Source organism: Heterodontus francisci, chromosome 3 (assembly GCF_036365525.1).
Source record: "Heterodontus francisci isolate sHetFra1 chromosome 3, sHetFra1.hap1, whole genome shotgun sequence".
Taxonomy (NCBI): domain Eukaryota; kingdom Metazoa; phylum Chordata; class Chondrichthyes; order Heterodontiformes; family Heterodontidae; genus Heterodontus; species Heterodontus francisci.
In genome coordinates, this window is record NC_090373.1 from 204,088,551 (window position 1) to 204,103,500 (window position 14,950).

The 14,950-nt window shown below is 43.1% G+C and overlaps 1 protein-coding gene across 1 annotated transcript in view; it reads right to left on the reverse strand.

The window, feature by feature from the left end:
• LOC137367180 (dynein axonemal heavy chain 8-like) overlaps nucleotides 1-14,950 on the reverse strand; it is a 2,531,605-nt gene that overhangs the window by 1,601,933 nt on the left and 914,722 nt on the right. The window contains exon 104 of the mRNA XM_068028616.1: nucleotides 4,637-4,699. Coding sequence (XP_067884717.1) covers nucleotides 4,637-4,699 — 63 coding nt within the window. The remainder of the gene's footprint in view (nucleotides 1-4,636; nucleotides 4,700-14,950) is intronic.

The window sequence follows — 14,950 nt, forward strand, 5'->3', positions numbered from 1 at the left end:
ACCCAGTCACCTACCTGGCATCCTCTGACATCACTCGACTTGTTGGATAATGCCAGGGAAGGTCTGCTCTTTCCCAGCTCTAATTTATCAGCAGCCACAGCTGCTGCCAGGTCTCACTGTCTGCTTATTTTGCTAAATACCAGAACACAACCTCTTCCTTCACCATGCTAAATTCCTTCACTCACGAGATTCACTCAGTTAAATACTCTGTTGCAGCAGTACTCTGTTGAGCTGGACTTTGTGCTATCTACTTTGTGCATGAGAAAAAACCTCCTGTATATATACTAGCAGAAATTCCGAGACTTGATTCAGGCCCTGCTGACTCGGTAACCAGTTCTAACTTGTCACCAAATTAACTAACTGTGCAGCTGCCATTCGGAGGCAGCTTATTTACCATTGACTAAGACTGTAAAAGAAACAACAAGTTAAGAGTAAAGTTAAGTTAAATGCTAAATGCAAAACTTGACTAGATTTTAGAATGAGATCAACCCTTAATATTCCCTCACTCACCAAATTCTCAGAGTTATATGCTCTGTCACAGCAGTCTCCCAGTAAACTAAATATCGAATGGGATAATGTTAGAGTAAAGGGAAAGGAAGGAAAAGATTTTCTGAAATGTGTTTGGGAATACTTGCTTGACCGGTATGTTCTCGGTCCACCTAAGAAGGAGGCATTGCTAGATCTGCTGCTGAGGAATGAGGTGGGTAGGAGTGGTCATTCTATCATAAGTTTTAGATTAGTAATGTAGAAGAGCAAGGACGATTCTAAAGTAGAACTTCAAAATTAAAGAGGGCTAACTTCAAAGGGATGAGAGGGGATCTAGCCAAAGTAAAATGGAGCCAAAGATTGACAGGAAAAACTGTAATGGAGCAATTGGTGAACTTTAAGGAGGAGATGTTTCAGGTGCAGGCTAGGTACATTCAAACAAGGACGAAAGGTAAGGGAACCAAAGCCAGTGTTCCTTGGATGACAAGGAGATAAAGAATTTAACAAAACAGAACAAGATGGAGTATGATGCATGTCACGTAAATTCTTCATGCAAGACCTAGGTCAAATATAAGTTGAGAGGGAAAGTTAAGAGTAAAATATGACTTGCAAACTGAAAATATGAGAATAGAATGGCAGTTAACATAAAAGGGAAACCAAATGTCTTCCACCAGCATGTTAATAGTAAGTGGGTAGTAAGAGATGGTGTGGGGCCTTCTAGGGGCAAAGAAGGTGATATATGCTCAGAGGCATAGTGCAAGGCTGGACTACTTAATGAGTACTTTGTATCAGTGTTTACTAAGAAAAAGGATGCTGACAAAATATCAGTCAAAGCTGAGATGGTAGAGGTAATGGATGAAGTGAAAATTGATAGGTAGCATGTACTGGAAATCCTGGCTATGCTTACAGTGGATAAGTCACCTGATTTGGATGGTTTGCATGCCTAAAGGAAGTGGGAGTGGAGATAGTGAAGGGCTTTCCATAATTTTTCAATCTTCCCTAGATACGAAGGAGGTGCCAGAAGATTGGAGAGTGGCAAATGTGATCACCCTTGTTCGAGAAAGGGTGCAAGAGCATTCCTTGTAACTACAGTCCCGTCAGTTTAACATTTGTGGTTCATAAGGTTTTAGAAACAATAATCGGGGAAAAGATCAATAGGCACTTGGAGATAAAGCCTGGCTTGGGTATAAAATTAAAACCCGACCCGGGCCCAACCCGACCGCAGCCAACCCGAGCCAGACACGAACCCAAACCCTTTAATTTCTTTTGGCGCTCAACCCGTCCCGACCCGACACGAATCTCCTTCATCTGTTCCGGCAGTAGGCTATTCCTGCAGTTGGACCTGTCGGGAATCATGGGTAAGCCTGATCCCGTGACTTCCCAGAAGCAATGTACAACCCGACCCAACCCAATCCAAGCCCGAATGCTGGACTTGAAATTTCGACCCGGGTCTAGTCGGGTTCGGGTCGGATAGCCAGGCTTTACTTGGAGAGGCTTGAGTTAATTAGAGAGAGCGAGCATGGATTTGTTAAAGGCAGATCATGCTTGACTAATCAAATTGAATTTTTTGATGAAGTAACAGAGAAGGTTTATGAAAGGAAAGCAATGGTGTTGTCTACATTGATCTTAAGAAAGCTTTTGACAAAGTATCACCTAAAAGGCTGCTTAACAAAATTGAGGCTCATGGCATAGGAGGGTCAGAGTTAGATTGTCAGAGGGAGGTCATGCCTAACAAATTTGATTGAATTTTTTGAGCATGTGACCAGGTGTGTAGATGAGGGTAGTGCAGTTGATGTAGTTTACATGGATTTCAGCAAAGCCTTTGACAAAGTCCCACATGGGAGACATATCAAGAAAGCAAATGCACATGGGATACAAGATAACTTGAGAAGGTGGATTCAAAATTGGCTTAGCTGTAGGAGACAAAGAGTGATGACAGATGGCTGTTTTCGTGCCTGGAAGCCAGTGTCCAGTGGCGTACCACAGGGATCTGTGCTGGGTCCCCTATTGTTTGTAATTTATATAAACGACATAGATGACTATGTGGGGGGTAGGATCAGTAAGTTCACGGATGACACAAAGATTGGCCGAGTGGTTAACAGTGAGGTGGAGTCTTAGGTTACAGGAAGATATAGACGGGATGGTCAAAAGGGCAGAAAAGTGGCAGATGGAATTTAACGCTGAAAAGCATGAGGTGATACACTTTGGAAGGAGTAATGTGACACGGAAGTATTCAATGAATGGCCTGACACTGGGAAGTTCCGAGGAACAAAGGGACCTTGGCGTGTTTGTCCATAGATCTCTGAAGGCAGAAGGGCAGGTTAATAGGGTGGTGAAAAAGGCATATGGAACACTTGCCTTTATCAATCGAGGCCTAGATTACAAAAGCAGGGAGGTCATGTTGGAGTTGTACAGAACTTTGGTAAGGCCACAGCTGGAGTACTGTGTGCAATTCTGGTCGCCATATTATAGGAAGGATGTGATTGCATTGGAGGGGGTGCAGAGGCAATTCACCAGGATGTTGCCTGGGATGGAACAGTTAAGCTATGAAGAGAGGTTGGATAGGCTTGGGTTGTTTTCGCTGGAGCAGAGGAGACTGAGGGGTGACCTGATCGAGGTGTACAAGATTATGAGGGGCATGGACAGGGTGGATAGGGAGCAGCTGTTCCCCCGAATTGAAGGATCAGTTATGAGGGGTCACAAGTTTAAGGTGAGGGGCAGGAGGTTTAAGGGGGATTTGAGGAAGAACCTTTTTACCCAGAGGGTGGTGATGGTCTGGAATGCACTGCCTGGGAGGGTGGTAGAGGCGGGTTGCCTCACATCCTTTAAAAAGTACCTGGATGAGCACATGGCACGTCATAACATTCAAGGCTATGGGCCAAGTGCTGGCAAATGGGATTAGGTAGACAGGTCAGGTGTCGTTAATGCATTGGTGCAGACTCGATGGGCCAAAGGGCCTCTTCTGCACTGTATTATTCTGTGATTCTGGATTAAAAAAATTGGCTTATGGACAGAAAACAGTGAGTCGTGGTCACTTGTTGTTTTCAAACTGGAGGATGGTAAATAGTGGTGTTCCCTAGTGTTCATTGCTATAGCCATTGCTTTTTGATGTATATAAACCACTTGGATATTGGAATACAGAGTGAAATTTCAAAATTTGCAGATGATACCAAGCTTGGAGGTGTGGCAAACAGTGAAGATCTTACCAATCGGCTGCAATGGGACATAGGTAGGCTAACAAGTGGCAGATGGAATTTAATACAGAGAAATGTGAGGTCATACATTTTGGCTGAAGGGATAGAGAAAGGCAATACAGACTAAATGGCACAGTTCTAAAGTGTATGCAGGGACAGAGGGACCTGGGGGTTCATGTGAATAGATCCTTGAAGTTGGCAGGACATACTGAGAGAGTAGTTAGAATATGGAATCTTGGGCTTCATAAATAGAAATATTGAAAACCAAAGGAGGGAAGTTATGCTGAAGCTTTGTAAAGCACTGGTTAGGCCACAACTCGAGTATTATGTGTCCAGTTCTGGTCACCACACATTAGGAAGCATGTGAGGGTCCTTGAGAGGGTGCAAAGAAGATTTACCAGAATGGTTCTAGGTGATGGGGGGATTTTAGCGACAAGGTTAGGTTGGAGAACCTGTGGTTGTTCTCCTTGGAGCAAAGGAGATTGAGGGGAGATTTGATAGAGGTGTACAGGATTGTGACAGGCTTGGATAGGGTAGATAAAAAAAAGCTGTTTCCATTAGCTGATGGTACAAAGACTAGGGGACACAGATTTAAGATTTTGGGCGAGACGCAGGGGGATGTGAGGAAAGCGGAGATGATGAGTGATTTCAAAAGGAAATTGGATGGGCACTTGAGGGAAATAAACTTTCAAGGCTACAGAGATAGAGCAGGGCAAAGAGGCTTACCAGATTGCTCTACAGAGAGCCAGAATGGACTCAATGGGCTGAATGGCGTCCTTCTATGCCATAATGACTCTATTACTCTATGACTCTACAATTGAAGGCAAAATATAGCAAAATAACTGATCTCCAAAACTTAATGGGAGAACAATTTTTTTTAAATGGATAATGAGTTTTTCTGATGGCAAATTGCCCTTAATAGTGAATTCAATTACTTTTATTATGTTTACTGTTACCTGAAAGATCTGTAGTCTAGTGCTGGCTTCTGCAGGTGCAATACCGGAGACCATTGGGCCTTCCTAAAGCAACAAATACAATGTTCACAGAATTGTCCACTTATCAAGAAAGCATAATACATAACTACTAAATGAACATCAAGGCAGCAATCATATAAATGAAATAAAAACAAGAAATGCTGGAAATACTCAGCAGGTCTGGCAGCATCTGTGGAGCAAGAGCAGAGTTAACGTTTCAGGTCAGTGACCCTTCTTCAGAACTGACAAATATTAGAAATGTAAAATTTTTTAGTAAGTAAAGCAGGGGGTGGGGCAAGAGATAACAAAAGAGAATGTGTTGATAGGACAAGGTCACAGAGAATAACTGACCAGAAGGTCATGGAGCAAAGGCAAATGGTATGTTAATGGTGTGGTGAAAGACAAAGCGTTAGTACAGAGAGCGTGTAAATGGACAGAAAAATGAACAGCCCTGACAGCTAATATTCTACTAATATTCATTATAAACCCATCGACTCCCACAGCTACCTGGACTACACTTCTTCACACCCTGTCTCCTGTAAGGGCTCCATTCCATTCTCCCAGTTTCTCCATCTCCGACGCATCTGCTCTGATGATGCTACCTTCCATGACAGTTCTTCTGATATGACTTTCTTTTTCCTCAACCAAGGATTCCCCCCCACTGTTGTTGACAGGGCCTTCAACCGTGTCCGGCCCATTTCCTGCACCTTTACCCTCACCCCTTCCCCTCCCTCCCAGAACTGCAACAGGGTTCCCCTTGTCCTCACTTTCCACCCCACCAGCCTCCACATCCAAAGGATCATCCTCCGCCATTTCCACCACATCCAGCGTGATGCCATTACCAAATGCATCTTCCCCTCCCTTCCCCAGTCAGCATTCCGAAGAGATCATTCCTTCCGTGACACCCTCATCCACTCCTCCATTACCACCACCTCGTCCACTTCCCACGGCACCTTCCCCTGCAATCGCAGGAGGTGTGATACCTGCCCATTTACCTCCTCTCTCCTCACTATCCAATGCCCAAAACACACCTTTCAGGTGAAGCAGTGATTTACTTGTACTTCTGTCAATTTAGTATACTGTATTTGCTGTTCACAATGTGGTCTCCTCTACATTGGGGATACCAAACACAGATTGGGTGACCGCTTTGCGGAACAGCTCCACTCAGTCCGTAAGCATGACCCCGAGCTTCCGGTTGCTGGCCATGTCAACAACAATCTGTGTCATGCTCACATCTCTGTCCTGGGATTGCTGCAGTGTTCCAGCGAACATCAACACAAGGTCGAGGAACAGCATCTCATTTACCGATTAGGCAAGCTACAGCCTGCCGGACTGAACATTGAATTCAATAATTTAAGAGCATGAGGGCCCCCCCCCCACTTTTTATGTTTAGTTATTTTTTCTTTTTTTCTTTTTTCTTTGGTTATTTTAGGCCTTTGTTTATTTGGTTATTTTATTTTAGTTTTTTTAGTGCATTTAGTTTGTTTCTACTGTGCCTACCCACTATTCCTGTTTTTAAAATGTTTTTAAATGTTTGGGCTTGGACTGCTTTGTGCTTTACAGTCTATTCACACCCTCTCTGTACTAACGCTTTGTCTTTCAGCACACCATTAACATACCATTGCTCCATGATCTTCTGGCCAGTTATTCTCTGTGACCTTGTCCTATCAACACGTCTTTTGTTATCTCTTGCCCCACCCCCTGCTTTACTTGCTTAATTTTTTTTACATTTCTAATATTTGTCAGTTCTGAAGAAGGTTCACTGACCTGAAATGTTAACTCTGCTTCTCTCTCGACAGATGCTGCCAGACCTGCTGAGTATTTCCAGCATTTCATGTTTTTATTTCAGATTTCCAGCATCTGCAGTATTTGGCTTTTATAATTACATAAATGAGATTGAATTAGAAATATCATCCAGGACCGATTTAGTGACTAAAGTTCATTGAGATAAACACACCAAGGGTCGGAAACTTGTCCCCACACAACACCAGTGGCTGTGGTAAAAAATGTTGAGGTCCATGACTAGTAATTTTAAAGGCTGCAGTTGCTGACAACACAACCACCAGGTGGCGCAGTACTGGCACATGCACAAATGCAGCCTCATTGACTGAAATGTCACTGCGACATCTCAGGCAGCTGCCAGTAATAAGATGGCATCGTTCAATTTCCCCCCCAAAAATGAAATAAACCCAAATCCCCTGTTGTAGGGTATTCCCAAGTGCAGAGGCACCTGCCGTAAATATCATAATGTTTAAATATTATTTGAGTAACCAGTAACATATAATATTAGTGAACAGTGGGAAGGTTCTAAGACACCATGGGGCTCAGTTAACTTGACCACATTCCACAGGAGCTGAGTAATCCAATCTCAAACGAAAGGCTAATGAAAATGAAAAGCAGACGTCCTTGTGGAATGCTGACAAAGGTGCTAGCCTGTAACGATGTGAAGATAAGGGGGTATGGAAAACATCATGAGTAATCCCCTATCTGTGTATGGGCCGGTCATGCAGCCCCTTTATGCCTGGTAACCACTTCTATTGGCTCTAATAATCAATGTATATAATCGATAATCGTTGTGATTGGACCATGTCCGGCCGGGATGGGCTGAGTAACTGTTTGAAAATGTATAAGTATGGATGATTTTCCTTTGTTCAGTGGAGAGGCATCTGGACAGCCCAGTGACCTGCTCCCCGCTGGCGTAACTAAATAAACTGTTTGACATTGGAGCAGACCTGAGTGTCGAGTGATTCTTCTAGATTCATTCCCGCTAACATCCCCTCACCCCTCAATGGCCATGATCGCTACCTCCATCCCACCAACAGTACCCCACTCCCTCCTTCAATCGCATTTCTCTTCCTCGCACCCTTCCATGCCTGTCTGCTCGTCACTCAAACCTGCCATGCTCTCCCACTCCGACTGCTCGCCACTCGCATCCCGCTCACTCCCCCACCATCAACCCCCACCCCCACATCACCGGCGAACAGATGGGCACGGGAGGGAGCAGGGACAGTATTCAAAATGAAACTCCAAAGAAAAAGCCAAAACTTGAAACAAAGCTCTCCAATGGAGACAGTAAACTCTGGGAATTAACTTCTGTTTTCTTATTTGGGATAGGGGAAGTTTTTGTATTCAGCACAATGCACAAGATATTCAGCCAGGTTATAAAAGTAACCAAGCTCAGAAAAGTTACTGTCTTCGCCACACTGACCAGGAAGGTGCCAAATTAACTCCCTGTCTACGCAGATCTAGCTGATTTCATCTCAGTAGTTGTGCTAACGTCCTTGGGTGAAGGAAGGAAAGTTGGCAAGAGTTCCTGATCATTATGTAATGACCACTGCTCGAAGTATGCTAATGTGATTGTTGGGTGGGGGCAGGGTTTGGTTCAGTGGTGATGTCATCCGCACCTGCGTAGCCTGTCAAGACTCGTGTATGAATATATTCCTGAAACACATGCTGAACAGTAACCATTTCCCATGAAACTGTCCTCTGCCTTCGGACAGGAAGAGAATTTCAGGGAAAAGTCGCTTGTTTTTAAAAAGCCGTAAACCAATCTGTATAAGTCAGTAAAACAGGTCATGGCTTGATGCTCTAATAATGCAATTAAAGTTATGAAATTGAAAATTAAATCCCAATCTTGTGCATCTGCAAGTTAATTCAGCTGATTTACAGTCTTTTTTCCTCTTTTCCTTATTTCTCCCATCTCCCCAAAATTTGAGGGATTCCTCAGCTATTGGTTCACATAGGTGGGTGCCAATTCCTATCCACTAGGATGGAAACTAATTTGACTTTTATGATAAGGTAGAAGTTTTAAAAACAAAAGTACAGAAGTTATTATTACTGGTTTCAGTTATGTTCCTAAAGTTATCATCACACCAAGTTGAAAGCATGGTTTATAAAAGTTTTATAAAACTTAAAAGATTAGCATTGATTGTAAAAATTATTATGAACAGAAAACCAAGCAACCTATTGCTGGGTGCTGAAATTTGATTACTTAGATTTCAGGGAACACTGAAGTCTATTCTGTCAACAAAAGTAATTTGCATTGGCATTGAATATGGTTTTGCTTGGTAGCTAGCTAATACAGTTGTGCTGCTCCATTAATGTTTGTATGTTTAGCTACTTTATTTATAGGGAGAAATGTGTTCTAAATCAGACTGTGTTTTGATGGTGTTAGGTTGGCTAAACACTTTAAACACAGTTTAAATGTCCCCATGTCTGTGGCTGAGTCAATAATTTTGTCAAATGTCTGTGGTGCAACATGTTGGTGCATTTCCCTGCAACACACAAGGTAGTGAATTGCCTTGAAAGTGAAACTATTTGCTGATGTAACACAGTGACTGCTTTTCAGCATATAATTAATTAGTTCTAAAGCACTGAGAATTTCAAAAGGCACTTTATAAAAACAAATGTTTTCTTTCTTAATGCTAAAATTAATGCCAGCAACATAAAGAGCATTTTCAGGTTTTTGAAGTAGGAAAACTGCATTCTGTCATAAGACCTATACTAATATTAGTAATTTGAACACAAGATAACAGAATATTTCACAGGTTTAACTGCATCTGCCCAGCAGAATCCAGGTGGTAGAATCCTAAAGTGGTCGGGATCCCACTCCATTTCCGGCTGATGCCAACCTGTAAAGGGGTACCGCTGGGTGGTCAGAATACCTGCCTCATTCAACCATAGGCTTTTTAACAATGTAAATTGGTATCTTATGATGTACACAGGAGTTCACTTGGAGTTCGTTTGCCAGTTTGAGACGCACTAGATGCAGCATGCACTGTGCACATTCTATAGTTTCAACTGGTGGTCCTGTCACACAAGATCTGAAAGGAAAATTTTTAAACTATTTTTCTACAATGAGAAGAAAGAGTGGTCTTCTGGGCTATGCATAAATAGGGCGGAATCTCATGCACTTAGAATCTGATGGTGCTTTGGGACCATATCTGGGTCGGGAACCCGATCCTGAGAGTTGTGGTGAATTTTCCAGGGGCTAACTAATTAAAAGAGCACCTCCGGGCTTGGCGTCAAATTAGGAGAAGCAACCAGGAGGAATGACCAGGAGTCCACATCCTAGGAGCCCTGGATTTGGTTCCCCTACCTTTCACTCTTGTTGGAATGTATCGAGCCTGTACCTGAGGATCTCCTTCTTGAAGATCCCCATTGCTGCATTACAGTTTTTCCTGTATGTCTTTGGTCTTTACCCTGGCTGGATCCCTTCTCATCCCATTGAAATTAGCCATCTTCCAATTTAGAAGTTCTACTTTAGATTGTTCCTTGCTCTTCTTCATTACAAGCCTAAACCTTATGATGCAATGATCACCCTTACCCACACAGACACTTGGCCCACCTCATTCCTCAGCACCTGATCCAGCAATCCCTCCTTCCTAGTTGGACCAAGAACATACTGGGCAAAGAAGTTCTCCCGAATACGTTTCAGAACTTCCGCCCTCGCCTATCCCTTTACTCTAACATTATCGCAATCAATATTTGTGGTCATTAAAGTCCTGCAATATCACCACTCTATAGTTCCTGCACATCTCTGTGATTACTCTGCAGATTTGCTCCTCTATCTCCCGCTGTCACAATTTGGAGGCCTATAGAATAAGCCCAGTAGCATCATCATACCTTTTGTTTTTCAATTCTAACCAAATGGATTCTGTCCTTGTCCCCTCAAGGACATCCCCTCTTTCCAACAAGACAATATCTTCCCTAATCAGTACTGCCACCCCAGCTCCCTTTTTTGCTTCCCTAACCCTTCTGTACAAGTTATAACCTTAAATATTAAGTGGCCAGTCCTCACCATTTTAAGCCATGTTTCGGTTATTGCCACTACATCATTGCTCTTATGAACAACTGAAGAGGAAAGTTCAAGACCGTAAGATGTGGAGAAATAAGCAGAGGACCCGCCCTTGGCCAGATCACCAGTATGGCATATTCCCACATGGCTAGTTGTGCTTGTAGCTCACAAACATTACTCATTACACTTCGTGCATTTACATGCATGCATTGTAAACCTGTCTTTGCATTCCTCATAGTCCTTCTTTGTCTGCTGTTATTCAATACGACTCAAATCTATAGTACTATCTAACACTCTCACTTTATGCACTTTATGTGGTTGTGGTTGTTGGAGGTCAAACATCTAAGCCCCAGGACATCACTGCTGGAGCTCCTCAGGGTAGTGTCCTAGGCCGAACCATCATCAGCTGCTTCATCATAAGGTCAGAAGTAGAGATTTTGCTGATGTTTGCAGAATATTAAGTATATACGAACATAAGAATTAGGAGCAGGGGTAGGCCACTCGGTCCTTCGAGTCTGCTCCGCCATTCAGTTAGATCATGGCTGATTTGATTGTAACCTCAACTCCACATTTCTGCCTACTCCCGAAAAACTTTGACCCCCTTGCTTATCAGGAATCTATCTACCTCTGCCTTAAAAAAACTCAAAGACTGCTTCCACTACCTTTTGAGGAAGAGAGTTCCAAAGACTCATGACCCTCTGGCAAAAAAGCATTTCTCCTCATCTCTGTCTTAAATGGGCGATGCCTTATTTTTAAACAATGACCCCTAGTTCTAGATTCTCCCACAAAAGGAAACATCCTTTCCACATCCACCCTGTCAAGACACCTCAGGATCTGATATGTTTCAATTAAATTGCCTATTACTCTTCTAAACTCCAGCGGATACAAGCCTAGCCTGTCCAACCTTTCCTCATAAGACAACTCGCTCATTCCAGGTATTAGCCCAGTAAGTCTTCTCTGAACAGCTTCCAATGCATTTACATCTTTCCTTAAATAAGGAGACCAATACTGTACACAGTACTCCAGATGTGGTCTCACCAAGGCCCTGTATAACTGAAGCATAATCGCCCTAATTTTTATTCAATTCCCCTCGCAATAAACAATAACATTTATTAGCTTTCCTAATTACGTGCTGTACCTGCATATTAACCTTTTGCGATTCATGCACTGGGACACCCAGATCCCTCTGCATCTCAGAGCTCTGCAATCTCTCACCATTTAGATAATATGCTTCTTTTTTATTCTTCCTGCCAAAATGAACAATTTCACATTTTTCCACATTATATTCTATTTACCAGATCTTTGCCCACTCACTTTACCTATCTATATCCCTTTGTAGCCTCTTTATGTCCTCTTTACAGCTTACTTTCCTACTTATCTTTGTGTCATCAACAAATTTAGCAACCATACCTTCAGTACCATCATCCAAGTAATTTATACAAATTGTAAAAAGTTAAGGCCCAGAACTGATCCCTGTGGCACACCACATGTTACATCTTGCCAACCAGAAAATGACCCATTTATGCCTACCATCTGTTTCCTGTTAGCGAGCCAATCTTCTATCCATGCCAATATGTTACCACCTGCACCATCAGCTTTTATTTTCCAGAATAACCTTTGATGTGGCACCATATAAAATGACTTCTGGAAATCCACAGCACATGTTACTTCTTCAAAGAACTCCAATAAGTTGGTTAAACATGACTTTCCTTTCACAAAACCATGTTGACTCTGCCTGATTACCTTGAAATTTTCGAAGTGCCCTGCTAGAACATATTTAATAATAACTTCTAACATTTTCCCGAAGACAGACATTAAGCTAAAGGCCACCTTGGGTCTGCAGGTGAAATCCGACCCGAGCCTGACAGAGCCACATCTGAACCGAGCCCGATCCGGCCCGAGTCCTTTCATTTTTTCCCCGCGCCCGACCCAACCCGACCTGACCATCAGTTAACCTAGCTTCCATTTTTCACTTTGTTGCTCATCTGCATAAGCTTAAAAAAACTGTAAATTAACAACCTTTCAAGTCCAAAAAGTACACTAACATTGGAGCCACGTACCGGAGGTATGATAGAGTGTGTCCGACCCGACCTGAGCCTGAATGCCAGACCCGGAAGAACGACCCGACCCGAGCCGAACACGACACATGTTGTCAGTAACGCTGGGTTCGGGTCGGGTAGCTATGCTCTTCATTAAGCGAACTGGCCTGAAGTTTCCTGCTTTCTGTCTGCCTCCCTTTTTGAATAAAAGAGATACATTCACTATTTTCTAATCTGATGAAATCTTCCCCGAATATAGGGAATTCTGGAAAATTAAAACCAATGCATCAACTATCTCACTAGCCACTTCTTTTAGGACCCCAGGATGAAGTCCATCAGGGCTTGGTGACTTCTCAGCCCGCAGCTCCAACAATTTGCTCAGTGCCACTTCCCATTTAAAATTTTTTTTTGATTCATTCATGGGATGTGGGCGCCGCTGGCCAGGACAGCATTTATTGCCCATCCTCAATTGCCTTTGAGAAGGTAGTGGTGAGCTGCCTTCTTGAACCGCTGCAGTCCATGTGAGGTAGGTACACCCGCAGTGCTGTTAGGAAGGGAGTTCCAGGATTTTTGCCCAGTAACAGTGAAGGAATGGCAATATAGTTCCAACTCAGGATGGTGTGTGACTTGGAGGGGAACTTGCAGATGGTGGTGTTCCCATGCACCTGCTGCCCTTCTCCTTCTAGTTGGTGGAGGTTGTGGGTTTGGAAAGTGCTGTCTCAGGAGCCTTGGTGCGATGCTGCAGTGCATCTTGTAGATGGTACACACTGTGCGTCGGTGGTGCAGAGAGTGAATGTTTGTGGATGGGGTGCCAATAAAGCGGGCTGCTTTGTCCTGGTTGGTGTCAAGCTTCTTGAGTGTTGTTGGAGCTGCACCCATCCAGGCAAGTGGAGAGTATTCCATCACACTCCTGACTTGTGCCTTGTAGATGGTGGACTGGCTTTGTGGGAGTCAGGAAATGAGTTACTCGCCTCAGGATTCCTAGCCTCTGACCTGCTCGTAGCCACAGTATTTATATGGCTACTCCAGTTCAGTTTTTGGTCAATGGTAGCCCCTAGGATGTTGATAGTGGGGGATTCAGCGATGGTAATGCCATTGAATGTCAAGGGGAGATGGTTAGATTCTCTCTTGTTGGAGATGGTCATTGCCTGGCACTTGTGTGGCGTGAATGTTACTTGCCACTTATCAGCCCAAGCCTGGATATTGTCCAGGTCTTGCTGCATTTCTACACGGACTGCTTCAGTATCTGAGGAGTCGCGAATGGTGCTGAACATTGTGCAATCATCAACAAACATCCCCACTTCTGACCTTATCGTTGATGAAGCAGCTGAAGATGGTTGGGCCTAGGGCACTACCCTGAGGAACTCCTGCAGTGATGTCCTGGAGCTCAGATGATTGACCTCCAACAACCACAACCATCTTCCTTTGCATTAGGTATGACTCCAACCAGCGGAGAGTTTACTCCCTGATTCCCATTGACTCCAGTTTTGCTAGGGCTCCTTGTTGCCATACTCAGTCAAATGCTGCCTTGATGTCAAGGTTATTATAATTTTCTTGAATTCCTCCCTCCCTTGCATTTCCTGTTTTACAGCTATTTCTGGAATGTTACTTGTCTCCTCCTTAGTGAAGACTGATGCGAAACACCCATTCAATTCATCTGCCATCTCCTTATTTTCCATTATTAATTCCCCAGATTCACTTTCTATAGGACCAACGCTTACTTTGTTAACTCTTTTCTTTTTAAATATTTATCGAAATTCTTGCTCTCTGTTTTTATATTTCTAGCCAGCTTTCTCTTGTATCCTAATTTTTCCCTTCTTATCACTCTTTTAGTCATTATTTGCTGCTTTTTATATTCAGTGCAATCTTCAGACCTGCCACCCAACTTCATGCAATTATATGCTTTTTCTTCAAGTTTGATACTATCTTTGTCTTTTTTAGTTAACCACGGATGGTGGGTCCTCCACTTGGAATTTTTCTTTCTCGTTGGGATGTATCTATTCTGTGGATTCTGAAATATCCCCTAAATGTCTGCCACTGCATCTCTATTGACCCATCCCTTTACCTATTTTGCCAGTTCACTTTTGCTAGCTCTGCTTTCATGCCCTCATAGTTGCCCTTGTTTAAGCTTAAAATATTAGTCTTGGACCTATTCTTGTCTCCCTCAAATTAAATGTAAAATTCAATCATATTATGGTCGCTGTTACCAAGGGGTACCTTCACTGTGAGGTCATGAATTAGTCCTATCTCGTTGCACAATACCAGGTCTAGTATAGCCTACTCTCTGGTTGGCTCCAGAATGTACTGTTTGAAGAAACTATCATGAAAACATTCTATGAACTCTTCATCTAGGCTACCTTTGCCCATCTGATTCTTCCAGTCGATATGTTGATTAAAATCCTCCTTGATTATCGCCATACCTTTCTGACAAGCTCCCATTATTTCTTCCTTTATACTCTG